General features: G+C 47.6%; 9 protein-coding genes and 1 non-coding gene across 10 annotated transcripts; 5 read left to right on the forward strand and 5 right to left on the reverse strand. All coding sequences in view use genetic code 12, as the record gives it.

Moving 5' to 3' along the window:
- Positions 1-31: 31 nt before the first annotated feature.
- Positions 32-5984, reverse strand: PEP1 (type I sorting receptor; the record flags this gene model as incomplete). The annotated part of the gene is made up of 3 exons (XM_025480275.1): positions 32-4661; positions 5471-5854; positions 5887-5984. The coding sequence occupies 3 exons, from the start codon at positions 5982-5984 to the stop codon at positions 32-34; spliced, it is 5112 nt and encodes a 1703-aa protein (XP_025334575.1).
- Positions 5985-6447: 463 nt separating this feature from the next.
- Positions 6448-6873, reverse strand: CXQ87_001746 (uncharacterized protein; the record flags this gene model as incomplete). Its single annotated transcript, XM_025480276.1, has 1 exon — positions 6448-6873. The coding sequence occupies one exon, from the start codon at positions 6871-6873 to the stop codon at positions 6448-6450; it is 426 nt and encodes a 141-aa protein (XP_025334576.1).
- A 68-nt stretch (positions 6874-6941) lies between these two features.
- CXQ87_001747 lies at positions 6942-7023 on the reverse strand. The gene has a single exon. It is a non-coding gene; the product is annotated as a tRNA-Ser (tRNA).
- Positions 7024-7836: 813 nt separating this feature from the next.
- Positions 7837-10329, forward strand: ARC19 (Arc19p; the record flags this gene model as incomplete). The annotated part of the gene is made up of 2 exons (XM_025480277.1): positions 7837-9561; positions 9817-10329. The coding sequence occupies 2 exons, from the start codon at positions 7837-7839 to the stop codon at positions 10327-10329; spliced, it is 2238 nt and encodes a 745-aa protein (XP_025334577.1).
- A 126-nt stretch (positions 10330-10455) lies between these two features.
- Positions 10456-13260, reverse strand: DAL81 (Dal81p; the record flags this gene model as incomplete). The annotated part of the gene is made up of 4 exons (XM_025480278.1): positions 10456-10661; positions 10685-12704; positions 12737-12979; positions 13009-13260. 4 exons carry the CDS (start codon positions 13258-13260, stop codon positions 10456-10458), a joined length of 2721 nt encoding a protein of 906 aa, XP_025334578.1.
- Positions 13261-15525: 2265 nt separating this feature from the next.
- Positions 15526-18373, forward strand: CXQ87_001750 (glucan endo-1,3-beta-D-glucosidase; the record flags this gene model as incomplete). Its single annotated transcript, XM_025480279.1, has 3 exons — positions 15526-16922; positions 16949-17615; positions 17765-18373. 3 exons carry the CDS (start codon positions 15526-15528, stop codon positions 18371-18373), a joined length of 2673 nt encoding a protein of 890 aa, XP_025334579.1.
- Positions 18374-18420: 47 nt separating this feature from the next.
- Positions 18421-19530, reverse strand: CXQ87_001751 (palmitoyltransferase; the record flags this gene model as incomplete). The annotated part of the gene is made up of 1 exon (XM_025480280.1): positions 18421-19530. One exon carries the CDS (start codon positions 19528-19530, stop codon positions 18421-18423), a length of 1110 nt encoding a protein of 369 aa, XP_025334580.1.
- Positions 19531-19623: 93 nt separating this feature from the next.
- CXQ87_001752 (uncharacterized protein) lies at positions 19624-20538 on the forward strand (the record flags this gene model as incomplete). Its single annotated transcript, XM_025480281.1, has 1 exon — positions 19624-20538. One exon carries the CDS (start codon positions 19624-19626, stop codon positions 20536-20538), a length of 915 nt encoding a protein of 304 aa, XP_025334581.1.
- An 831-nt stretch (positions 20539-21369) lies between these two features.
- TRM1 (tRNA (guanine26-N2)-dimethyltransferase) lies at positions 21370-23001 on the forward strand (the record flags this gene model as incomplete). Its single annotated transcript, XM_025480282.1, has 1 exon — positions 21370-23001. The coding sequence occupies one exon, from the start codon at positions 21370-21372 to the stop codon at positions 22999-23001; it is 1632 nt and encodes a 543-aa protein (XP_025334582.1).
- A 1001-nt stretch (positions 23002-24002) lies between these two features.
- On the forward strand, positions 24003-25913 carry PLB3 (lysophospholipase; the record flags this gene model as incomplete). The annotated part of the gene is made up of 1 exon (XM_025480283.1): positions 24003-25913. One exon carries the CDS (start codon positions 24003-24005, stop codon positions 25911-25913), a length of 1911 nt encoding a protein of 636 aa, XP_025334583.1.
- Between the last annotated feature and the right edge of the window lie 798 nt (positions 25914-26711).

A 26711-nucleotide genomic window follows, 5' to 3' on the forward strand; every position in this document is an offset into this window, starting at 1 on the left:
TATCCCTTTAGTTGCGCTATATAGAAATAAGTTAATCTTCCGCTCTGCGCGAGGACCGGTCTTCGTCAGATTGGTCGTCGATGTCAAAGAGCCTCTCATCCGCTTCGACATCTTCATCCGCTGGAGGCTCATCAGCGTAATCAGTGAACTCCTCAGGGTCTTCCTGGACGTCAAAGTTCACATCATCCGCATTCTCCAACTCATCTTCGTAGCTATTATCAAAGTTACCAAACAATTCATCTTCATCATCAGGAACACGGACATAACTTCGGCGACCTGGACGGCGACCGAAAAGTGCCAGCGAGATTCTCTCGAACATAGCTTTGTCGATCTTTCTGATAGTTTTGAGTGCAGCCACCGTACCGGCGACAGCTACTATTCCTCCTTTGACAATTTTGTTGACAACGACATCAACAGCGTTGTCTTCGATGGGTTGGAAATCATCATCGTCATCTAGTCTGATTTGACCGAGCCTCTCAAAACCACCGTTACGACGGATTCCTCTCTCGTAAACAAACCATGAGGCAAATAGGAAGGCAGCGATAAAGATGACGATGGGAGCGAAGATTACTCCCAAAATTCTTCCACCACCGAGACCGATGCCATAATACCTGTTATATTCCTCCTCGTGACCAGGACATGGGCTAGTATCAAGCGAGTCGAAACCTTTTCCACCAACGCACAGAGAGAGCGGAATCTTCCTGTAACCTGTGGGCTCGAAATACTGGAAACCGCCTTCTTTCTCACACATCTCTTTCATTCTGTCAGCAGGAGACAAGCCGTCAACTAACTTGCATGTGCCGTCACTGTCTCTGTAATAATTGTAGTCACACTCGTAATCGGCCCTAGTGCACTTACAATTTCTGAGCAGTTTCACACCATCCTTCAAAGGTGCCGCACCAATGAAGCAATCCGTAGTAGTCTTTTTACGACGCAAGTACTTCACTTCACGTCCGAAGAAGCAGTTGTCCTTGGACGAAGGACGTTTTGGACCCCAAAACTCGAAATCACCTTTATCTGGATTATCCAAATCGAGCTCGCATTGTCTGTTGAAATACTTGGTGAAGTCGATCGAAAAGGAGTAGGTCGTATGGAGATCCCTCTTTTCACTTGCAAAGATGACAAATTTAAGCGCTGTGTCACTTTGAACAGTCGCCAAGTCGAGCACAACGACGTTCTTATCGGTGAACTTGAATTCTTGCCACGTTTCTCCGCTATCAGTGGAATAGGTAAGAGTGTTTGTTTCCTTCAATTGGTCAACTAGAAGCAAAACAGTTCCTTGATCTCCAAATTCCCACATGTGCTGACCCTTCACAACTTCCTTCCAAGTGAGGCCGGCATCATACGACATAAAAGTAGCGAGATCGTTTTCTCCCAAGTACTCTCCCACATTACCGACGCCAAAGAGAACTCCGACAGCCGAAGAAGAGCCATAGGTGTCAGTAAAATCAGGTCGTTCCGTAAAGCTCTGCAAGTGTAACGAACACTTCTCAATCTTCAGACCCGAACATTTGTACTTCTGTCCCGCACTATCGACATTAGGTGGGGCCAAGTAGTACCACTGACTACCATCGTTGAAGGAGATGTTAGTCTTGAGTTTTTTCTTCTCATCCTTTCCAGGATTGCTGACAGTGTTGGCAATGATAATTCCTTCTAAGGCTTGAAGTCTATCATAGTCAACAAAACCAAATTTGCCTCTGTTAACGTTTTCTAAGGAAAGAATGTATGATGTTCCATTAGAATTGGATTTAAGAATAGAACCCACTTCCCTATCATTCCTATCATCTGTAGTAACGTGCATGAAGATTGATTCGTCAGCAGAATCTAGGATATTGTAGGCAGTTTGGGCTTCCACCTTGAAATCTTTGGGGAACAAGGAGTCAGCGAATGTAGAGCCGTCCATAGTGACTTTGGCACGCATTTCCTTCATATCGTCGAGGATTGTAGCAACGATCAAGTAGTTCTTTTTGAGGGCATAAGAAGCAACATTATCGAATAATACTTTTGAGTCCTGGAAGAATGTCGTCGAGCTAAGAAGTTGGGATTTCTCTCCTGATGTGAGACAGTAGATCAAGTTTTCATCCGTAGCATTATTCAATGAGACATAATCGCAAAACTTTACTCCACTCTTGAGTTTACGGAAAGTGTCACCCGTGTCCTTGGTATAATATGCTGTTATCTCACAGCTGGGGTTTCCTTGTGGATCACAACCATCGGTGCCGTACCATATGAACTGTGAGGAGTCTTCGGGATGGAAGGATGGACGGAAACCACGTGTGGGGACGAGTCTGCTTGGGGCCTCAAGCTTTTTGAAAGAATTTCCACCATCAAGGGATAAGTAGAAAATATCGTTGTTGGTCACCAAGAGAGCAGTGCCCGGAACGCTTCCAGTTGTGAATGAGATGATCTTTTCATAGGCGGGAACTTTAGTGTATGTTTTGCCACCATTATTGGAGGCATAAATAACATCATTCGACGTTCTGACAAGAAGATTTTCACGAGTTTCATCTTCGGTCTTGACGTAGGCGTATTGCTCGAGACGACCTTCAAAGTCATTTGGTATACTTTCCAATTTCTTTTCCAGTGGCTTATCCACATCCACGTAGTCCTTGCACTTGAATTCTTCTTCTGAAATAAATTTCTGATTGCCAGGTTTACAAAGATTTCCGGCCATGAGTTGCTTATCGGGAAGCTTCACCGTCTTTGACTTCTTACCAGAACATGCCTCCTTGATTTTCACATCATTTGGAACGCACGCACCTTTCGATGAAAGCTGGAAATATTTCGAGCATTCGAAGTCAGCATCAGTGCACTCGCATGGCTCTTCCTTGACCTTTATATCTTCGAATAACTTGCTGACATAACATTTGGCTTCAGGCTTTCTCCTCATAATGCTCTCTTTGTGGCCGTAAACACACAAAGGATTATCATCGACGACACGAGCGTACACTTGCTCAAGGTCTTTCTCCTTACATTTTTTACCGCCGTAAACATCAGAAAGATCAAGCAGATAGAAAACTTCTTCATCCTCATTTCCATTCTTTGGTCCAGTAACAAGGAATTTTCTGCTCAGACCATCAACAGTCGTGATGAGGAATTGTGGCCAGATAGTTGTGTCAAAATTCTTTTCTTCCCATGTGAGACCTTGATCAATTGAGTAATAGTATCTCTTTGTACCAGGCTGAGTAGGGTCCTTCTTGTTCAAAAGCGGTACAGCTATAATGACATTACCCTGATCACCGAAAGAGAACAAACAACCGACGTCAAGAGCTTTCTTCCAGGAGACACCTCCGTCCCTTGAAATGTACGTCTTTACTTCCAGGAAATCAGGCGAAATCTCACCAGCATTTCCAATTCCGAGTACTATGTTAGCCGTTGGCCCAGTAGTACTATAACCCTCACCATCAAATGTCGTAGTATCGAACAAATTTAAGGAACATCCTTTCTCGATCTTACAGCTCTCATCATCAAGAACTCTCAATGGCTCCCACTCCTTACCATCATTGAGCGTAATTTTACTCGAAATGGTATAAGGGGGCATGCCTGGAGGACCAGGAAAGAGGCCCTGGTCCGGTGAGTCGACCCTTCTGAGTTCGGCAGAGAAGTACATACCGTCAAAGTTCTCTATCTTCACCGGACTTGTGAAACTGACCTTATCCGCGATCTGCTCGAAGTTAATACCTTGAGAATCTGATCTGAAGACGGTATTGTGAGGAATTGCTATATCGTTCATCAGCATCACCAGCACAAAAAGGGCCAGCTTAGACGAAGGCAAAAACTTGATAGCACCTCTATTTGTTTCAAAATTGAAATTGGACTTATCGAAAGTTTCACCATCCTTAGACACGTAGAGCGTAACCTGGGCCGAGGGCTTATACATGTCTTGCAGCACTGTGACGACCATGAAGGAAGAGTCGATACGGACATCAAGAATACGACCTCTTTGAAACCCTGAATCATCCAAGATTTGCTCGGACGACTTGAAAAAGTCCTTACTCTTGACGATGCTGGATTTCATCACATGCCCAAAAGAGTTGTGAGTGTTGGTGGCACATATGATGGTTTTCAGGTCACCTTTAAAGTCAAAGTCCTTGTTCTGTTTAGCGAAAGTACACAGATCAGATTCTATTGGAAGTCTCTGGATCAGCTTGAGCCCGTTGGCGGAGTAGAAGAAGACTCTCTTGCATTGGTGATGCTTTTTTGAGCAGTCGGTCACCTCAAATAACACCAAGTTCTTGTCATCGATGTTGAAATGCACAATTGGCTCTCGCATCAATTCAATTGCGTGCCCTTCTGTCTTGAACTCGAACAGCTTCCACGTCTTTCCTTTATCATTGGTGTAGAACTGTTTCGTAGTTCCCGAAAAGGCAAGGGCCCTATCTTTGAAATTTGGATCAGCGTGGAACTTCTTGGTTTCCACATCACTTAGCTGTTTCCATTTGACGCCGTCGTCATACGAACCCCAGATACCGTCGCCTCTGGCAGCCACTATGTGGGACGAATCGTCAAAATAAAGCATGTCTCTTGTGAAGCCCTTGAAGGTACTTTTGGCGACCTTCGGCTCATATGAAGCCACTAGGCTCGCTGTTGCTAACCAGAGCAACAAAAAGAACTGCATGACACTGAACAGTAGAGTAGTATCTGAGTTGGTGATAGTAGTGCTTGGGGTATACAGGACCGGCGCAGTGGACAGATAGGAGAGGATTAGTAGCCATTGGTGTTTTTGTGGTATTTTTGGGAAGGAAGGGATTTAGTGCTTTTAGTTTGTCGAATTTACACAAGTCAATTTTAAAAGGCAAAATTTAGTTGATATTTTGTTGCAGGCTTATTGGTCCCGTGGGGTGAGACTCAGTGAGGAATACAGATAAGGATAACAGGTGGCAAGGACCTCTACAATAGCCATTGGGACGGTAGATTGAAATGACTGTTTTTTTAGTATTGAATAGTTTTGGACCCGGTAAATGGCGAAGGGAGAGAGATCGGAGATTTCGGGTTCTTGATCACTCTAAGCCGTACAAGGCGTATGCGCCTATCTTATGGGCCAGATATTACTCAATCGTCCGCTTTGAATACTGTGATTTTGCTTACTCACAGCTTTCTTGGGAATAATGCCTTGTCGCTTACATTTGCAGATGTATCAACCTATCTGCCTTGCGGTGAGACTGGACCAAATCTCGATATAAGTCAGAGAAGCTAGTGCGCTGCTCCGTCGATCAAGTTTTGCTTTCTGAAGCATTAAATACTCAGAATTCACTTGGTCCACTAGTGTGTGGGCCACGTGGGGGCCTTCAGCCCTCCCATTTCAACTGAGTTCTTGAGCTATCATGGCCCAGCATCACCAGTCCTCTCTTTCCAACGATGAGGATGACGAGTTAATTCTCTTTTATCTGTCTGTTAGCACCACACCCTTTCATTTCAAGCACTATTCAACGTCTAGCGCTAGCTAAGTTGCGCTAATCAAGTGAATCACAAGTCAGCTAAGTCGGAGGTCACAAGCTGGCCAAGGTACGGGCTCGAGTTCTTGACCTTAATAGAAGCATTGGCATCGTATTCCAGCCCGAGGTGATCGCTGAGTGCAAAGTTGAAGCTGGCCAAACTGGTGACAAACACATCCTTGTCTTCAGGCACGATTCTGATCACAGCGTCGAGCGCCGGCGGTTTCTGCTGTTTAGCTAGAATGTCGTAATGTCTAGCTTCGCCAACAATGCCGTATAGTTCCGCTAGAGCTTTGTTTATGAGGGTTCGCCATGTGAGGAGGTCGATATTGAGCTCGTTGTAAAGCTGGGGTCTGGTTTGTTCAAGCGCCGGATCGCATGTTCTGGAGTTAGCATTATGTTCAACAACTAGCTTGAAGCTATTTTCACATACACTGAGAGATGGAGGTACTCCCACTGTGGGGGAATTTCGGAAGCCATGGAGGTGGTTTTGGTGAGTGCAGGAGATGAGTATGGGGTAACTGGGTCAGAGATTGACCAAAGTGGCATGATGTGATTTTGACAGTTTAGAGGGATTTTGGAGTGTAGCGGTTGTTAAGGGCATGAAATGATTGTAATGGAAGTATTTTGATTGTATTTGTGAGTGGTTGGTGGTAGGGTGTGGTTGACCTAATGGGTGCAAAATGCGGACCTAGTGGTCGATCTAATAGGTACCTTCGGAAGAACATTTATGCCCATGGACAAAATAAGTTCTGCTTGATTTGTATACATATATGAGATAATTGAAGAGTTGGTTTCACCTAAATGGCACTCAGTTCTCTGGTACCTTCTCATGGGTTAAAGACCGCCTACAAACCAAGAGGGTCCCGAGACAAGATGATCAGTTTCTCTTTATAATAAAATTGACCCATTATCTCTTAGATCTAGCTTCAACCATTGCTTTCCTGCCCAATCCTTAAAATCCATTTATTCAGTATACCCTATGTTCTTTCCAGCCTCAATATTCACTGAATCACTGAGGCGGAAGCTGGAATTGAATGCTATCACTGGAGGACTCCGATACCATATCAGCAGAAGACTGCTCCTTTGACGAACCAGCCGGCGGTTTCCTCATGTAGGGCTCAAAAAATTCCGTGTATTTGTATTGGTAGTTGGAGTCTCCAGGAAGCGGTGAGGGTGATTTTCTTTCATAACCCCTGTATCGATTTCTCTCTTCAATTGGAAACGGAAGAGGCACAGAACCTTTCGGAAGACGCTGTCCGGGCTTCAATCTGATTATTCTTGATCCTGGAGGAAACAAATCCGGGTACATATAGTGTGGGTTACAATGAGAAGACGGATGGAAGTAACTCAAAAAAGGGCTTTCATCGACGGGAACCTTGTACTCATGACGAAGTAGTTTTAGTTCGACAGCTGTGTACGTGATTTTGGTGTTCATGATGAAGAAACACAGAAATGGGTGCAAACGGAAATGGGTGCAAAAAAGAGGCCAAATCGAAAAAATAACGACAACTGCAGGATTCGAACCTGCGCGGGCAAAACCCAAAAGATTTCAAGTCTTTCTCCTTAACCGCTCGGACAAGTTGTCGTCCTTACTGGGAGAAGTTGCCAATTAGTATAAGTTCATTGAAGTTTCAGCATTTTTGAATTTGGTGATTAAAGTCTGTCAATCAATAATTTGGAATATAACATGTTGATCTGCAGATTTTAAGCTTCTTAGGGCCTCTGTGGGCCTCAAAAATGCGATTTTCAGTCGCGCAAGGAAAAAAAGCTATCATTGAAAGAGTATTGTGAACCTACTACTCTTCTTTTCAGCTCTCTATGTGTCTAGTGATGGAGAGGTTTGACAATCTGCTTTCCTAAAACTCGGTTCTGGAGCAGATGGGGAAGTCTAAGTGACATGCCCACTGTTCAAGGTGAATTGCTAAGAAGTCTGAACAGAATGGCAACACTTTTCAAGCTGAAGACATACAATCTACGACTTCCATCAAATCGGTTGAGCTGCAAGTTGAAAGTAGGCAGATTCTATATCACCCGCTACCAGAGGAGATGCTGTGTCCAAGAAACAAAGTTTCTCGTACTCAGAGAGACATGGCTAAGCAAAGTTTTCTAGAAGATAGGAAGATGTGAATTAACTTGTCGCTTCCGATTTTAGTGGTCTCCATGCGCTACCTTGAAAGTGCCCGCAGTGGTACGAATGCATTTTGCAGCCATTCGCCATGTCTCACACTTCCAAGGAAGATCCACGAAAACCACAAAAACTGAAAGCGGACTTATCAATCACCAGATTCCCAAAGACTGATCAGAAAATCAGAGAACCTCTTCTTCTCCATTGATCAACCCACCCATCGCCTTATCAACATCGCGCGCTCATTCATCTCTACTACAATCAGATCCACAGATGAGTACATGGCAAGAGGCCCAGGACGACCAGGGCCGAACGTACTACTACAATGTTACCACTCACGAGACCTCCTGGGAAAAGCCTGCTGAACCCCTGAGCCTGGGATCGTGGAAAGCCTATAAAACAGAGGATGGAAGAGACTACTACCATAATGAGGAAACTGGGGAAACGACCTGGGAACGGCCCAGTGGGTTTGGCGAGCAGGGGGATGTCAATATGGAAGAGGAAGAGGAGAAACCACCGCAGGAAGAAGAGCTTTCGGAGTTAGATAAGGAATTGCAAACACAGAAGGTGGACTCTGGCGATTTGGAGAAGTACAAGGATGTGCTGGAAGAGGAAGCTCAGGAACTTTACTTTGGCATGTTGAAAGAGAATAATGTCGATTCCACGTGGTCGTTCGAGAAGGTGATTCTGACGTTTGTGAAGAATCCAGCCTACTGGGCTGTCCGAGACCCTCTGAAGAGGAAGCAATTGTACGACGAGTTTCTCGTGAACAAGCTACAGCTCGAAGCTCAAAACAAAACGCAGGCTATAGAAAATGCCAAAAGCAACTTCACGCTGGTTTTGGTGGAGTACCGTGACCAGGGCAAGCTTCATAAACACTCTAGGTGGGTCACATTGAAGGACACATTGATCAAGGAGGAGAATCCGATATTCAAACACTCTGTGCTTGGAGATGGCCAGCTAAGGTCCATTTTCAACGATTTCGTGAAAGAGCTCGCAGAGGAGGAGGAGCTGAAGCTTGAAAAGAGAAAGAGCGAAGCATTGGCTGAACTAGAAACGTACCTTAACCAAGTGGTCCAGAGTCTCGATACGAGTACACTCACATGGGAAAAGCTCAATTCCATGCTACAAAATGACTCTCGTTTCAAAGCCAACAAGCACTTTGCAGTTCTAGATCAACTCGACATTCTCGAACTATACATGGCCAAAGTGTATCCAAAAATCGAGAACGACATCAAGACGCAAATCACCAAGGCAGAAAAAGCCAACTACAGAGCTGACCGTAAGGCTCGTGAGGCGTTCAAGAAGCTTTTGGTTAAACAGGTCAAAATCAATGCAGGCACCTTGTTCAAAGATGTGCTACCGCAGTTCGAGGATGAGGACGCTTTCATAGAACTCTGTGGCCGTAACGGATCCACACCACTTGAACTTTTCTGGGACATTGTGGACGAAAAGAGTCAGGATTTGAAGGTGAAGAAGGATCTCGTGGAAGCGGTTTTGCGTGAATCCAAGATTGACTATGACGAAGTTCTCAGTTCGAAGGAGACATTTGTTGATACGCTTACAAATATCAAAGACGACCGTCTTTCTGCCTTTGATTTGACTGATGTGCTGGAGGACGGTGAGGTGCTGGTAATCTATAGCCAGCTTGTGCACGCTCAAACCATCCTAGCTCAAAAAGCGAGAACGGAATTCGAAAAACTGATAGCAAACAGAGCCCACGACTTGGCTAATTGGCTACAACAGAATCTCGCGGATATCAGCATACTAGTGGTTGCAGAGGAGGAAGTGGACGAGGACAAGACGATCATTTACAAAAAGGGCGACAAATACAGTCTAAAGAAGCATCTCGATGACTTGCAGCAATGGTCAGACGAGCTAAGTAAAACCCCCGTTTTTCAAAAAGCAGAGTCAACCGCATCAAAGGTCTACAAGAACCACCCAGCCAAGAAAGCGGCACTCCTCGGTAAGTTGGTGAAAGAGAGCATCACTGACCTCGTGGCCAAACTCAACCAAAAGCTGGACAGAAAGAGGCCTGCACCAGAACCAGAAAGTGATGCGAAAAAACAGCGACCGGAAGAAAAAAAACCTGTTTTCATCAATTATTAACCCGGTCTTGTCTTCTTCCCACGATAGTAGTGCACATAACCGCTCACTATCAAGACAAGTTCTCCGTTGTATCGCTGTTCTCAAGCACCACCCAAAATGGTATGTCAATTGAAACACATTGATTCGATATGTTACTAACGCCAGTCTCAATCGTTGAAACCTTACTTGACTGCGGTGAGAACATCGTTGACTGCAGCGATCTGTTTGGAGGATTTTTCCTCTCAGCTCGTTGAGAGACACAACCGTCCGGAAATTGAGGTCGACAACAGCCACAACCCAGAGCTCATTCTTAATCCCGTGACGATTTGCAGAAACGAGAACGAGAAGATCTTGATTGAGCCTTCCATCAACTCTGTGAGAGTGTCCATCAAAATTAAGCAAGCAGATGAGATTGAGCAGATCTTGGTGCACCAGTTCACCCGTTTCTTGACACAGAGAGCCGAGAACTTCTTCATCTTGAGGCGAGTGCCTATCAAGGGTTACGACATCTCGTTTTTGATCACAAACTTCCACACTGAACAGATGTTGAAGGACAAGTTGGTGGACTTCATCATTGAGTTCATGGAGGAGGTTGACAAGGAGATCAGTGAAATGAAGTTGTTCTTGAACGCTCGTGCCAGAGTCATTGCCGAAAGCTATTTGACTCCCTTTGACTAGAAAAGTAAGGTTTTGAAAACCTCTATAATAACGAAGACATAGTACGAAATAACGTGTAGTAATACATAGTAGAGCAGGAAGTGAAGGAGGGATGCAGAGAAGCCGTCGGGTAGGGGATCCACAAGATTACTTGCGGTTGGTCAATGGTGAACGGGTCACTGCTGGACTGTCGCCTTTTGAAGAGGCTCCCTCAACATGACTTGCAACCTCAGAAACATGGCTAGTTGAGCTCTGTCTGCGATCAGACTCTCCACCACCGGTTCCTGGGCTGTTGTTACCCAACATGGATCTCTGCTGTGTCATGGCGTCTTTCGGGACATTCCTTGCGAATGCTGTGGGGAATTGTTGATGTGACTGCCTCTAGATATGGAATTGTTGGCACTGAAGCCAGGGGTGTTGAATGCCTGTGGCGAATCGTAGGGTGAAGCCACGACGGGACCAGACTGTCTGTGCTGCTGGGCTGAACTTGGCCTGATCATGCCGTTACCAAAGTTGGCTTCTCTACCACCCTTCTGGAATTGTTGATTAGGAACGTTGAAACGGCCAGCCTGTTGAGGCTGGCGATGGTTTTGAATGGATCCGTTGACGTTACCGTCCACGGATGTTGCTTGTGAGGCAGGTGAACCGCTGTACTGAGAATTGTCAGCTCCCCTAGTGGGGTTCCGCATCTGCTGCTCGTAGAGCTTATTATAGTCGATGGTAGGTACTTGAGGGACCATGCCTGGTTGGTCCTGGGAATCACTGAGCAAACCTGGGATATGCTTGAGAACTAAGTCGAGCTGGTCGAGTGCATCGCCCACTTGAACAAAGCCCTTGGAGGAGATCTTGAGGATCCATCTGTAATTGAATATCTGGTCCTTGTAGAAGTCGGCCTCCTCTTTTGTAGGCGCTGAAACGAACAAGAGGGCGGCAAATGTGCCGATCAAGGTGAAGTTCGCAGATGATGATGAGTGCCAAAAGGAGTGAATATGTTCCGGTTTGAGGTCCCTCACAAACTCGATCGACGCCAAAAGTCGTGTTTTGGCCGCTGTTCTGCAAACATCGACAAGTTCTTTGGGAACTGGTTTATTGTTGACTGTCATCTCATGCATGGTGGTGATTATCTTCCTGTGGAGTGTGAGCTCAGTGGCGAAGTAAGATAATTGCAAGTATCCATTGGGACAAAGCTTGCGGGGCTGAACAGAAGTCATTTGAAGCTCGATTGGAAGAGAGTGATACCACGTTCTTAACTTCAATTGAATGGGCTTAGCAATCTGGAGAACCTCATTGATATCAACAATGTCCTTCATGGCTTTCATGGAATAAAGGGATTTGAGAATTCCTGATAGAATCTGCGAGAGGCGGACTAAATTCATGAAGTTCTTCTTTCCGTTGTTGATATCGGAAGAGCCCTCCTTGAGATCGCCGTCGCCAGCCTTTTCAGGGAAGTCTTCCTCCTTGAGCTCCAGAACCACCCAGTCATCTTCGCTGATATGAGAAGGTCTAGAATTTTTCAAGGACAACCACTTGTCTTCCATAAAGACTGCCCAAGCTAGACGCTTCCTCAAGCCTCTCTCCCATTTCGGTAGTTTCCACTTATCGCAGTCGAGAGCAAGACCAAGTTCTTCAGACATGGCCACAACCTGGGCGCAAAGCACCCAGTCATTGTAGTCCAGATCGGAGAAGGACGAGTTTAACGAGGCGCTCGCATTGGCCACAGAATCTTGGCTGTTGTTGCTGGCGCCATTGGCTTCTCTGAAAATGTGCTTGCACTGAAGCAAGAGAAGACCTGCCTGGACAGCACTGAGTTTAGGGCGTTTGAGAATTTCGAGCATGAAGTTGTTGAGCGCAATTTTGAGCATCATGTCGAGATTTGGTTTGGCGAAGCGGTTCAACTGCGGATCATAGTCCCACCATTGAATAGCCAAGGCGTACACTGCCGCTAACAAAGGAGCGCTGAACTCCCTGTGGGTTCTCGAGTACTTCTCCAAGAAAACCTTTTTATGCAAAATGGGGTACGAAGGGTGGATTATGCGGAAGTAGAGGTCGATCAAGATCTGGCCGTGTGGAGCCACGAACTTCTCGATTGCATCGACATCGTTCGACATGTTTTGGTAAGAATTCGACGACTGATCGTCTTTCAAGATAAACTGGGTTTTGTCGCCGACCCTGCGTAGCGAGATCGTGTCGCTCAAGTTGACCTGCTCAACACGATTGGCCTTTCTCGGGTTAGCAGCCTCTTCCTCGCCCGGCTTCTTCTGCGACAAGATCACATCCAATAAACTGTTGTCGAACAAATAAGATGTGGGTCCGATGTAGAAAGACAGCCTGGGGAACTGGAGTGACAAGGTCTTCTTGAGAAGGGAGTTGTTCATCAGGGAGTAGTCTTGCACGGGCTGAACGTCTCTGATGGAGACATTAGGGGCACGATGTTCATGCCGTAGCCGTTGTTCCGTGCGTACTGATCTGGCGTGGAGACCCTGCTTTTCTGTTCCTCCTGGAGCTTTTTCCGCTTGTTGGGCTCATCGGAGTCCTGTCGAGGCGGCAGGTTGTACGTACACGTAATGGACTTGGATTCACACTGGACGCAGTTATTAGCGCCTGGAGCAATCACACATTTCGTTTTCCTCCGGCGGCAGTGGTCACAAGGTCTGCTGCGAGACTTGTTGGCCTTGGTCCCTCCGGTTTCTGAGGCGGCACGTACTGGTTGTGGATATCCATATTGGGCACGGGGATCTGGCCCGGAAGAGGCACCATGTTCAGCCCGCCGTGGAAGTCAAACGCCAGAAGCACCTCGGAGTTGGCGTCTAGGATCAAGTTCAGGTCCCAGTTGACATCGAGATATTCGGCGCTATTTTCGTCTAGGTGGCCGTTGGGCAAGCCTGCTGTGTTGGAGAGCTCCAGGGTATGGTCGGGCGGCTCTGCGTGCGATAGCCTGTCCTCTGAGTTCATTGGCGGTGATTACTGATTCTGAAACAGTGGCAGATGAGGTGGGATTCTTGATGAACAGTGGAGGTTTTGGGGAAAAAAGTAGATGTCTGGGAAAAAAGACAAAAAGGCGACTGCGTGGACTTTAAGTATGCCAGCTGGACAGCTCTGCTAGTTCCAGGATCCTGGTCTGCCGTGGTCTTAAGGTGAGGTTGTATTATCGATATGATAACCAGGGGGCGCACACGACCATCCAGGAGAGGAACGGTGAAGATCTGAAACACGGTTGGGTGAAAATGGCAAGAGAGGGAGGGAGTTATGGGAAGTTTGATGTTTTTTGAATTTATGGGATTTCGGGCTTTTTGGGATTTGGTTGATGGGGTTGAATGCAGCCATCGGAGGGATGTGACAGACGGGGGTGAAAAGTTGACTTTTCCGAGAAGAAGAAATGATAGGACGGGGGACGATGGAGAGTAAAAAAAGATGATTGAAAGGTGATGAAAAAAGTTAGTCTTCTAGATGAGTTTGAGCTGTGTTTGATGGTACGGTTCCTCTTTCGCAGCCAGTCCTAGAATAGACAATGCAAGGTCACACGGGAGAGATAGGGGGTTTGAAAAACTTAAACTGTTGCACAAAAGCTGGGTTTGAAAAACTTTAAAACTTTTCCACAAAAGCTGGGTTTAAAGGAACATGCCGTTTCTTTTTGTTTTATACCCCTCGTCTGGGGGTTGTCATGGATGAACACTAAGGGCATCGCCATGAGGCGCAGACCCCCAGAGTCCGTAGAAGTGCATTATCTTCATCAGCCGTGCTCTGATCCAGAAAGTGAGAATGATGAAAAAAGAAGCAGAATTTGTAGGAAATTCGGTAGAAGTATGGTGAGAAGTTTAAGAGACTAGACGATGATTGTGGATACATCGTGAGTGTGAAATTTCGAAGGCGATGAGGTTCCGTGTATTTCCGTCGGCTTGGCAAAATAATGGCTAAGGGCTCGACTGAGTATTTTATAGTTATGGGGAAAACACGCAAGTTCTTATGAGCTGATAGGGATGGTGACTGCCCTATTGTAGTAAGGCTGCATGAAGCAGATAAGCGGATGCACCAATCAGATTAGCAGATACGCCTTGTGGACTAGTCCATAGCAGGATGGATTCTTTTGGCTCTTGACTCAATAGGAGGCTAAAGTGGATTTTACTCGGAGTTTTCTTTGTTTGCTCAAACAATGATCCATATCCTCATTTCCCCATGGATACCAATGAGAGCGCCCATCTCCCCAAGGTCACAATTACACTCCTTAAAATTCCAGACTTTTCCTCTCAATCCAACGCTTCTCCATCTTGCAAACTTTCGGCTCGTACCTCGGCGTTCTTGGCAGTCTCGGTTTGTAGCCTTGCACCGTTGATAACCAGGCGGCGCAGGATATTGTGCTTTTGGCCCCTGACAGCCCCAGATGCCAAGACGCTCCGTGCATGGAGAGCTTGGTAGGTTGCTGTTGAATGGATGGTTGGTTGTGGAGGTGGAGGTTTCAAGTATTTGAGGAGAGCGGCAATGAAGCAATGAATTACAGAAAACGTAGCAATGGGACATTCAGGGATGCAAAAGTGGTCCTGTAAGGGTGTCAAAGGAACCTGATGTGAGGGGCTGTAGGCTTTCTAGTATTGGTTGCAAAATACCTGGGTATCACAATGTACAGCTCTGAACTGTGACAAAGGAGACTTGACCTCATAATGAGAAGAGAAGTGATAGTAACAATTGATAGTCTTTAGAAATAAAATCCTGTTCTGCTTATCTGTGTGTCCTTTTATCTCTGACTTGGGATGCCGAGAGCACTTCTGAGACATCACTATGGAACTAAAACAAAAAGCACAATTTATTGCTTCAAAACTCCAGTCGGCAATTGAAACAGCTGCATTGAAAACAAAATTGAAACCAGTTTCGCTACTCCTGTCCTGGATCTCGAGATCAACCTGGATCGTTACTGAGATGTGGCTGCAAACAGCACCAATACAGCTTCCAGACAACCTCCCAACCAAAACCACGAAAATCAACTTTCGAACCCCTAGTAGTAAAATTATCGAAAAACTGAAAACCAAATAACCCAAATCCCACACCTCCCACCTCAAATTCTTAAATGTGCCATCACCCTGGGGTACCCGGCCAGGGGCTGGTTGCGAAAAGTATATAAACCCCAGCACTTCCCACATTCTTTTCCCCTACATACCACTTTTTCTTTCTGGCCCATAGCACTTCTGGCCCCGTAACCCACACCTCTACTTACCACTTCTAGCCATGTCCAACATCTTTGCTTCTGCCATCGCTACCGACGAGCCCATCGATCTCTTTGAACGCAAGGACGGAGAGACCGGTGTACCCAACGGCGTTTCCAAGGACCTGCCACTCCAGACAAACTCGTTCTACTCCAACTTGCTTGTGGAGAATCAGGACTGTGCCGTCTGGACCCACCCCTACAGCGTCTGGAACAACAAGAAGGATAAGCGCTTTGGTCTTGGATTGTACCTTGCCAGAACCTCCGACAGGGTGTTTGGCGAAGGCGATCCTGCCGAGTACTTTACCCATCCTGTTGGCGAACAAAAGCTCGTGCTTTCCTCTTCTGACTTTAAGGAGGAGCCTGAGTTCTCGTTGAGAGACTTGTCCAAATTTGCAGCCACTGCTCGGTTTTCGTCCAAGTCAGAGAAGGACTGTCACCTCGACTGTCCTTTGGTCCAGGGCATGGGATTTGTTACTGGCGTCTACAGCAACTGTATTCCAAAAATTAGCTCGAGTGTCGGCTTCAAGTCCATCGATGGTGACAAGAGTCCTCGTCTGGGTACCCAGAAGTACAAGATTGAACTCGAGGATGGCACCCAGTGGTTCTTGTACGTCACCCTCTCCAACGAGGACTCTGTAAAGTTGGCTTTGAAGGGCAAGAACGACATTATTGCCGAAAAGTCCGTTGACGGTGTGTTCCAGCTCTGCTTTGCTTCGGATGTTGATTCTAAGCACTACGACTCAGCAGCAGGCTGTTACGCCAAAAACGCCAGTATCGAGGCTTCCGCTGACGGCTACAAGTGTTCTTACTCTTTGAAGCTCGACACCGAGGGCAAGCTGAACAGCAACTCTGCTCTTTTCTTTGCCTTGCCTCACCATGTTGCAGCTTTTGACTCAGACACAAAGAACAAGGCCACATCGCTCAAATTGCCCACCACCACCAAGGGCGAGGCCGTTGGCGTTCTTCTGAACAAAATCACCATGGAGGAGAAATTGACCATGAAGGATGTGGCGTGGGATCCAGCCACCACTATTGAAGGTAAGAAGGCCAATTTCTCTGATAATGCTCTCAAGGCTATCAAGGCTGCAGCACAGGAGGAAGCCGACAAGGACGTCAGTACCGAGCTGGACGGCGATTCTATGTATTTTAGCGGCAAGATCCTCGCCAAGTACGCCATTGTGCTTTCGGTGTGTCACAATGTGTTAAAGGATGATGGGCTCACCGACAAGTTGTTGCAGAAGATGAAGGACGCCTTGGACCGCTTCAAGTCCAACAAGCAGAAGTATCCTCTTTTCTACGATACCGCTTTCAAGGGTATTGTGTCGCTGGCGACGGAAAACGAGGACTTTGGCAATGGCCATTACAACGATCACCATTTCCATTGGGGCTACCACATTCAAGCTGCCGCCATTACTGCGTTTGTTGACCAGGAGCGTGGGGCAGGTGGATTGACGAGGTGAAGCCCTGGGTGACGTCGTTGGTGAGGGACATTGCCAATCCTTCTTCTGACGATAAGCACTTCCCTGTGTTCCGTGCTTTTGACTTTTACAATGGTCACAGCTGGGCCAAGGGTCTTTATGCTTCTGCAGACGGCAAGGACGAAGAGAGCTCGTCTGAAGACTACAACCACGCCTATGCGCTCAAGCTCTGGGGTAAAGTGGTGAAGGATGAGAACATCGAGAGAAGAGCAGACCTCATGTTGGCGATCATGAGCAGATCCATGAACAGCTACTTTTTGATGGCAGACGACAACAAGGTGCAGCCTCTGAAGTTTATTGGCAACAAGGTCACTGGTATCCTTTTCGAGAACAAGGCCCACCACACCACCTACTTTGGCACCAACGAGGAGTACATTCAGGGTATCCACATGATCCCCATCAGTCCTGTTTCGTCGTTCATCAGAAAGCCCGGGTTTGTCAAGCAGGAGTGGGAGCAGAAGCTCAAGAACCTTGTGGGTAACTTGGACGACGGCTGGAAAGGCATTTTGATGTTGAATGCTGCCTTGTTTGATCCAGATACGGCCTGGAAGTTTTTCAGCTCGTCTGACTTCAACAAGAAGCATTTGGACGACGGTCAGTCCAAGACATGGTCGTTGGCCTACTGTGCCGGAGTCGGGACATCTTCGTAAGTACTAATCACTGAGCCTTGTGTTTTCTCAGGCTCGGTGTAAAATGGGTGCAAATTGAATGCGAAAAATGTGTAGTAACATCAACACTTCGATGGATGGGGAAACGCCGCCTAGACATTGGAGATATTCAGGACGATGCTGATATCTACGATCGGCTTGTGATCCGGCAGAAGCAGAAGACCAAGAGGCCGAAGAAGCAGGAGGATCCTTATGACGATACTGAGAGGGTTCAGCTTCATGAGAGACTAGAGAGGGTTCAGAACAAGGGGAGGGAGAAGAAGGAAAGGAAGAAGGTGGAGCCCATTGACGATGCCGAAGATCGTCCAGCATTGGTTGAATCCGCAGAATTGGCCAATGAAAGGCTGGTGTACTCAATTCCCAATGTGAAAAGCAGGTGCCGTGAGATGCTAGACAAATACGAGGATTTGGAGCTACACCTTTTGTTTGCGGATAAGCTGGTGAATGACGAGTTCAGGCGGTACCTAGGGCTAGTGGCTTCGGATTCACACGAAGATCCTGGCCTTTCCAAGATTCGAGAAGCCCTCTTCGTGAAGGTACTCAAGGACAGTATAGCCAAGCAAGATGCGAAAAAGAGCATGAAAGAGAGGTTTGTGGAGAGGTACAGCAGCCGGGAGGAGGCAATTGAGGAGAAGCGAGATCCAAGGAGTATTCGGAGGACGGCCAAAAAGTTCAAAGTGCCTCCCAGCCTAAAACAGCTTCTTGAGGGTAAGCCCGGTTAACCTGGGCTCCGTATGCTATTAATTATGCAGTGGTGGAATTCACCCACCTAGGTCGTCCACGGTATCCTGAAGAGCCGGTCCTGGACGTTGTTCCAGAACCCCCGGTCATAGACATTCACCAAATCGTGCTCCACCAGTGAGATCTTCCGTAGGGTGTATTTGGGCTCCTCTTCAGCAGTCAACAAAATGCTCTCGTCGTCTAGAGCAAGATAAGCTTTGGTATAGTCGCCCTTCCGGTCAATCATGGTGGCCTGTTCGGCAAATTGCTCGAGCTCTACAATATAAAACAAGACGCCAAGACGCACAAGGTGCTCGATTTCGCCCCACTTGTCGGCCTCGCTGGTGGTGACGCCCAAGTACAAGTAACGAATGTGCAACACGGTGAATACTGAAGTGATGGGCACGAAAATGGCTGTAAGAATGGCCAAAATGCCCGCTATGCGATTTTGGTCGGTGGTACTCGTGATAAGCTTCCACCAGCCGAGCTGCAGATACTGTTGCTTCTGAGCCTGAAGCATCCAGAAACAGAGAGCACCTCCGTAAGCCATCAAGTTGACGTTCAGAATGAGGTAGGCACAGAACCAGCGGTAGTTCCGGAGGCCAATGCAATTGTTCACCCAGAGGCAGTGGTGATCGTATAAAAGAACACACTTGTGGCACGTGGAGCAGTGTTTCGATCTAGCCGGTTTGGGCAAGTTGCAAGTGAAGCACTGTTTATCGAAGAAGATGAGACCGTTTGGCCGGAATATTGTCGTGGCCTGGTGAACGTTTGATGCAGTGACTCTACCAGGATCCACAAACGTCACCAATGCCGTTGACGCTCCCAAAGCTGCAATAGACACAGCGATCCAGAAGTTGTACAGGATGGAGTTCTTGATCAGAACCGGGAGTTGTCCATACACATTGGCGAAGAACAAATTCACACAGAAACAAATAATCCCCACATAAAATAGCGGAATCAGCCACCGCAAAACCAGCCCGACTATAGGATTCCCAGTGGTGAAGCCGACCACCCAATGAGCAGCGTTCCCATTGGCCCGGTTCACCGCCTTATATAGACGATGTAGCCAGGTTCCTCTGAACCGAGGCTGGTCTCCAAAAAGAAGCACCGCCACAAGCGTCCCAAAAACGATTATTAGCGTGCCCAAGAGAAACATCAACTAGTTGGTCTTCGCATCCGTACATATATGGATTGTCAACACTTCTGCGCGGTTACTACTACTACTACCTACCACTACTACGTCACCACTATGACCGTAAACGACGACATTGTCTCCCAGCGAGACCTTGTACGGCACGTGCTTGAGGCCGTGCCATTTGGCAAGAACGAACAAAGACCCAGTTTCCTCGATGTGTACAATATTTCCACAGAAGACATGGCAGCGTTAGACTTCTCTGAAGCAGCATGGGACCTGCGTTTCCCAATTCAGGTGAATAAGCTTTTGAAATTGGGAATCTCTTTTGGAAACCTTCTCAAGATGCTTGAAAACGAACAGAAAGCTCTGGAGGCTAAGGAGGCTCGTGACGCACAAATGGCTAAAAAGGCTCCTACCCAAACAGTGGACCCGTTCAGCGACGACTACGACGGCTTGAAGGGGAATAAAGTACAGGTATACCATATCCGCTTCGCCCAGAATTTGTTCCACATTCTCAAAAACTTCGACATTGGCACTTCCCCATATTCTGCCCAAAAGACCAAACTAACGCCCGTGGATAGTGACCAAACCTCGGCTAATGGCTCCCAAAACAGTCTGAACGGCGTCAATGCTTCACCTATAAAGCTCAGCTCGCGTCAGTTGCTTATCGAGAAGCTCGAAATTAACATCCGTCTTGACGCGTTGTTCACCTACAAAGTCGTGCTTCTCCTCCTCCTCCAGATCTACGACATCCTCGAACTGCTGCTACGAGAGTTGCCCGAGGCGCCTGAGAAAGGCGGCACGCGTGATGGCGACACTTCTTCTCTATTATCGTATACATCGCTTAACCTGAGTGGTACGCCCAACTCAGAGTTTGTGCTGTCCACAGACGACTATGTGCGTCTCACCAAGGCGATTTTACACCGTGTTGACGCTGGCATCGTGAGTCCTTTCGTGCAGACCTTGGTGACCGAGCTCGTGGACACTAATGTTGCTGGTGCTTTCCAGACTCTCATCACCAACATCTAATTATGGAAAGTACCAATTGGCAAACCTCCTCCAGAGCACATGTGCTGTGCGCCGCCCTAGAAGCTTTCCCACAAGCGGCACTATGACAAAATTGACGAGTCCCTCGATCTGCTTGATAGACTCTTCCCACTGCTCTTGCGCCGTGAGGTAGTATTCCGAATCCAGCTCGGAATAGTAATCGATGTCCGTGTCATCTTCATGGGGCTCTGTTTGAGCGAGATCGGCAAGATCCAGGGTGTCTATTAGCGTGGGATAGGACATGAGTGGTTGTTGAGGTAGTGGTTCGGTTTTGACCACTGAGGAAGGTGCAGGAGACAGCGACCAGGAGACACCCGTTCAAGGTGGATCTCCTCCAAGGCGGTGTACCATAAAAAGAATGAAGGAAGAGCAGCATGGGCAAACAATTACAATGTCGAGTTTATGGGTACACTGATTTTTGCGTATCCACAATTCGACCACGGAGAGGTTTGCCGCATGTTGCCGGTGTGGCTGCAACACTAATCACAAAGAACGCCAGCATTCACGAGAGCAAAGACTCTACAAAGTTCAAAACCCTCTCTTTGCTTTCAGAATGCTTTTGCTATGTTGTTTATGCCGGTTGGGCCATGGGGCCTTGTACTTACTATGTATTATGACATACACGACTATGACGAGCCGTGGAGGGCCCGCCTCCACGTAGGCGGCACATTGTGCCAATCAAACCCAAAACTTACAAAATATAGTACCAATTCATTTCCCATTTTGGTTGGTCTGGTTTCACTCAGTATGGTGATGATCATCGCGATGCGAAAAATTGGTATGCTTCGTTTGATCCCCAGATTCCTCCGCAAAATGGCCATCAACGTCGAGGACTACAACGTGATCAAGGAGGGCAAAGCCCTGGTTCTTGTGCCGAAGCAGGAGACGGTTTTCTACAACCACATCCAGCAATTCAACAGAGATCTCTCTGTTATGGCAGTGAGAGCTTGGTTGGACCAGCATAATGAGACCAGGCTGAAGAAGAGAAAGATTGACGAGAACGGAGAAACCAAGGCTGTCGAAGACAAGAAGTTTGTTCGTATTCTCGAAGCTCTCTCAGCCTCAGGGCTCAGAGCATTACGGTACGGTCATGAAGTGCCCCAAGTATCCAAAATCATCGCCAACGACTTGCTTCCAGCTGCTGTTGAATCCATCAACCGTTCGGCCGAGTACAATGACCTTCTGAAGTTGGTCCAGGGCCACGAAGGCGACGCTATAGCGTACATGGGCTCGATCCCTGAAAAAGACAGATTCCATGCTGTGGACTTGGATCCATACGGAACAGCAGCGCCATTCTTGGAAAACGCCGTGAGAGCCGTATTGGACGACGGTTTGCTCATGGTCACATGCACGGATGCTGGTGTTCTCGCTGGTAACGGGTACCCAGAGAAGTGCTATGCTTTATACGGAGGTAGTAACTTCGGCAACACCAGCTTTGGTCTGGACACCAACCACGAGGCTGGTCTTCGACTTATGCTTTCCACCATTGCCAGCGTGGCCGCTAAGCACAAAAAAGCCATTGAGCCTGTGCTCAGTTTGAGCATCGACTACTACTTCAGAGTGTTCGTGAGAGTCAAGACCAGTCCAGCCAAGGTCAAGCAATTGGCCTCGACCATGATGATGATCCACCATTGCATTGGCTGTGGCTACCGTGTTGAGCAGAGAATGGGCCGCAACACAGGAGGTAAGTTTCAAACCCCAAAGGCAGCTTCTGTGGGTCCTAATTGTCCATGCTGCAACAGTCCTTTCCACGTTGCTGGGCCTATGTGGGGAGGCAACCTCCACAATCACGAGTTTATCGATAAGGTGCTAGAAATCAATTCCAGTGCAGACAAGCAGGTGTACGGCACCACTGAGCGTATCAAGGGTATGCTCATGTTAGCCAAGCAGGAGCTCGAGACGCCGTTCTATTTCAGTCTAGGCCGTCTACCCAGCTTATTTAGAGCATCCACGATCCCAATTACAGAATTCACTCGTGCTGTGGGCAATTTGGGCCACGATGTGTCGCTCACGCATGCCAAAGCCAATGCCATCAAGACCACCGCTCCGTGGGAAGACATTCTTTTAATTGCGGCCAGGTGGCTACGTAAGGGCAACGAAAAGAGACTCGAGGAGCTCAAGGCCAGCTTGGACAATGCCAAAAACGAGGAAAAGAGGAAACAGAAGGAGGAGACCATCAAGCAGCTTGAAGCCAACCCCAACGGCAGCTCGAGTCTCAGCGAGACGCTGGCAGGGTACAGAGCGCTCCAGAAGCTTGAAGATGACAAGAGAGAGGTCGATTTTGACACCAACAACGAGGTGAGCGATAAGATCCACAGGCTCCGGAAAATCAAGATGTTGCGGTACCAGGAGAGCCCGGCCAACTGGGGTCCCAAGGCACGTCCTGGCAAGAAGCAAAAGACAGACAAGCAGGAAGACAAGAAGGAGGAGGAGGAAAAAGAGTAGGCTTTATCTTGACAAACGTTATGTGTCAACGCATGCACCGTGCAGATGGGGCTTAGACGAGGTGTGTTTGGAAGTATTCTCCCCGGCGTCCACTTGATGAATGATCGATAAAAGAAAATAAAAGCGGCCACAGATCAGGCGATATATGGATGGAAGATAAGGAGGGACAATTTGAAGATGGTTGATGTAGAGAAGTTGGATATTCCGTTGGACCTTGGTTGCTGCATTACCAAAGGTGCATCAGCAATTAGAAGCCTGAGCATTTGTAGATCGGCATCAGCAGTAGTCCTGATGCAATGAAATCTAGAAGCGGATTTGGCGAAGTCGGGATAATACCACTACAGCAGCTGAACCGGAAAAACGGCGAATTCTTCAAACGGCCATTTTCGAAACATCAAAGCCGAAACACCGAGCCGCCGAAACACCAAGCCGCCGGAACACAATGCCGCCGAAACACCAAGCCGCCGAATCATCAAAGCCGTAAAAGCCGCTAAAGCCCACTACCACGCCCCGATCCTTCAGTTGCGGTCCTCGCTCACCCACTTTCAGACAAGCGCTGCACCTCCAGTGTCTCAGTTGAAAAAAGTCGATAAAGCTGGAAATCCAATTTTTTATTTTTTTTCTTTTCCACCTTTTCAGTACTTTCGCCGTCAATGGCACTTTCACCTCACTTACAGACGCCCATTGTTCCCAGCCATTGTAACTGCCTCATCGTTCCCCGGACTCAGCCTACTTCACTGCACGGCGCGTACTTCGGGGCCATCGGCTCAAAACGAAGCCCACGAAATGCCAATAATTCCACCAAAAAAGCAGCGGATCATGGTCATTTAAATAGTGTTCCGATCGGGTCCCGGCGGAATAAGCCTGCGTCTTGACACATCGGGTGGGGCCTTCCTCGCAGATATTTTCCTCTGTTGCGCTCTGATGCTTGTCATCGTACATAAGCTTCAACAGCCGCAATCTTTCTTCCACAACATCTCCAATAACATCTCTTCTTTTTCATGAAGTGGCTGGTGTTAGCTTTGGCGTGTGCCGTTCCGGCGTTTGCAAAGTCCCCGACTGACCTGTATGCCCCAGGCGAAATCGACTGTCCTTCTGGCAGTCTTGTGAGAGGATCCCAGAACATCAGTGAATGGGAGGCCGATTGGATCGAAGAACGCAACAAAATCACCGACAACAACCTCCGGTACTTCCTCAGTGAGCTGAACATGACCGACTTTGACGCGGACGAGTTCTTGTCCAACACCACCGACGGCAGATCCATCAAGATCGGTGTGGCCTTTTCCGGTGGTGGTTACAGAGCCATGTTGGCTGGTGCTGGTGAAATGGCGGCTTTGGACAACAGAACCAGAGGTGCCAACGAAAAGGGTTTGGGCGGTTTGCTCCAGGCGTCCACCTACCTCACGGGTTTGTCGGGAGGTAACTGGTTGGTGGGTACCATTGTGGTGAACAACTTCACCTCGGTCCAGGACATCATTGATGAAAACGAGCTCTGGAACTTGAAGCACTCCATCGTCAACATGGGCGGTTGGAACCCCATCAAGATTTACAACTATTATAAGGACTTGGGCGACACCGTGGGTGATAAGCAGGATGCTGGCTATGAAACGTCCTTGACGGATACATGGGCCAGAGCCTTGTCCCACCAGTTTTTCACCGAGGACTCTGGCTACGGCGCCTCTTTGTTGTGGTCTGATATCCAGGATATGAACGCCTTCTCCAACCACGAAATGCCTTTCCCTATTGTTGTTGCCAACGGTAGAACTCCAGGCACCGAGGTGATCTCCGCCAACTCCACCGTTTTCGAAGTGAGTCCTTATGAAATCGGTTCCTGGGATCCTTCATTGCAGTCCTTCTACCAGACAAAGTACCTTGGAACCAAAGCCAAGGAAGGTGAGAACAACGGTACTTGTGTGGGTGGATATGACAATGCCGGTTTCATCATGGGCACTTCCTCCTCCTTGTTCAACCAATTCGTTCTTCAGATCAACACGACTTCTTTATCCAGCGCGATCAAGTCGCTTGTCAGCTCGCTTCTCAAAAAGGTCTCCCACGAGGAGGATGACATTGCTGTCTATCAACCAAACCCCTTCTACGACGTCAGCAATGCCACCTACAGAAGCATTGTCAAGAATGACACTTTGTACTTGGTGGACGGTGGAGAGGATGGCCAGAACGTGCCATTGTACCCACTCATTCAGCCTGTCCGTGACGTGGATGTCATTTTCGCTTATGACAATTCTGCAGACACTGACGCCTCGTGGCCTGCTGGTCTTTCGTTGATCAAGACGTATGAGAGACAGTTTGAGAAACAAGGTAACGGCTCTATCTTCCCATACGTTCCTGACTCGAATTCCTTCATTAACCTTAACCTCACAGCCCGTCCAGCATTTTTTGGCTGTGATGCTAAAAACTTGACTTCGTTGCTTGACGATGACATGGAAGAGGACGACATCTACAAGTCGCCTTTGATTGTGTACACCGCTAACAGACCTTTCACATACTATTCCAACAGAAGCACATTCAAGCTTTCTTATGAGCAGGCTGAAAAAGTTGGCATGATCAAGAACGGTTTTGAAGTGGCCTCCCGTTTGAACTCCTCTCTTGACGATGAGTGGAGAGCTTGTGTGGGTTGTGCCATCATTAGAAGAGAGCAAGAGAGACAGGGCATTGAGCAGCTGGACCAGTGCAAAGAGTGTTTCCAGCAATACTGTTGGGACGGATCTTTGGACGACCGTCAACCTTACGTCAACTTCACCACCGAAGGTACCACGAACGGAACCGAGGATAACGGCAACAGAACCGTCAGTGGAGCTGTCTCTCTTTTCGCAGCCAATGGTGGCAGCTTCGAATGGCTCAAGCCTGTGGGCTATGCCGTTCTTGTGGCCCTTGCGTTCTCCATCAATATCTAGACGATTAGAGCCACATCATTGATTAGAACCCCATTTTTGATTAGAACCCCATTAATATCGAATAGAATCAGTAGACAATAAAACTTTGCAGCCATAGAGTGTAGGCTTCAAATGTATCAAACGGAGGGCTTTGATTAGAGCTCCGAGAATCCGATATTTTCACCGAGACCAGAGCAAGCATCCTGCTTAGGTCCGGTGATTCTTTCGTCACCTATGGTGCAGAATGGTAAGTAGAATCACATTCACCACTTCACCATCCCAACCAATGAAAACGAACCAAAGCGGACCAAATGGACCCAAAATGAACCACCAAAATTAATTGCCAAATTCACCAAAACTACTGGGGCAACCTACCAGCATTATGGGAAATCGCAACTACCACCCAGGATCTACACCAATTACAACCCAGCAAGTGTGACCCACGAGGACCACTTACTCAAAACTTTTGCCCCGACGATCACCAGCCCAACTTGCAGGCTCTACTGGGATCTGGGCGATCAGATCGAAGCCTCCAATTGTTTCCATACCTCAGATACTCACTCTTTAGATGGGAGGCTTGAAAGGTTGCTATTTTCAGCAACACGGCAATGATATCAGAGAACGTCTACAATGAAGGATATCGAGTGGACCACACTTTCATTACGAAAGCTTGCTCATCTCCACATGCACAGACCCGAGGAGTTTTGCACCCTTTAGCTACCCGTCTGTATCTGACTCCACCCTGCTGCTTTTGACTTCTCCGAAAACAACTCCACCCCACTGCGCTGCGGCAAAAAGAGACCAATTTGAATTCAGCCT

The sequence above is a fragment of the Candidozyma duobushaemuli genome, assembly GCF_002926085.2.
Source record: "Candidozyma duobushaemuli strain B09383 chromosome Unknown B_B09383, whole genome shotgun sequence".
Classification (NCBI taxonomy): domain Eukaryota; kingdom Fungi; phylum Ascomycota; class Pichiomycetes; order Serinales; family Metschnikowiaceae; genus Candidozyma; species Candidozyma duobushaemuli.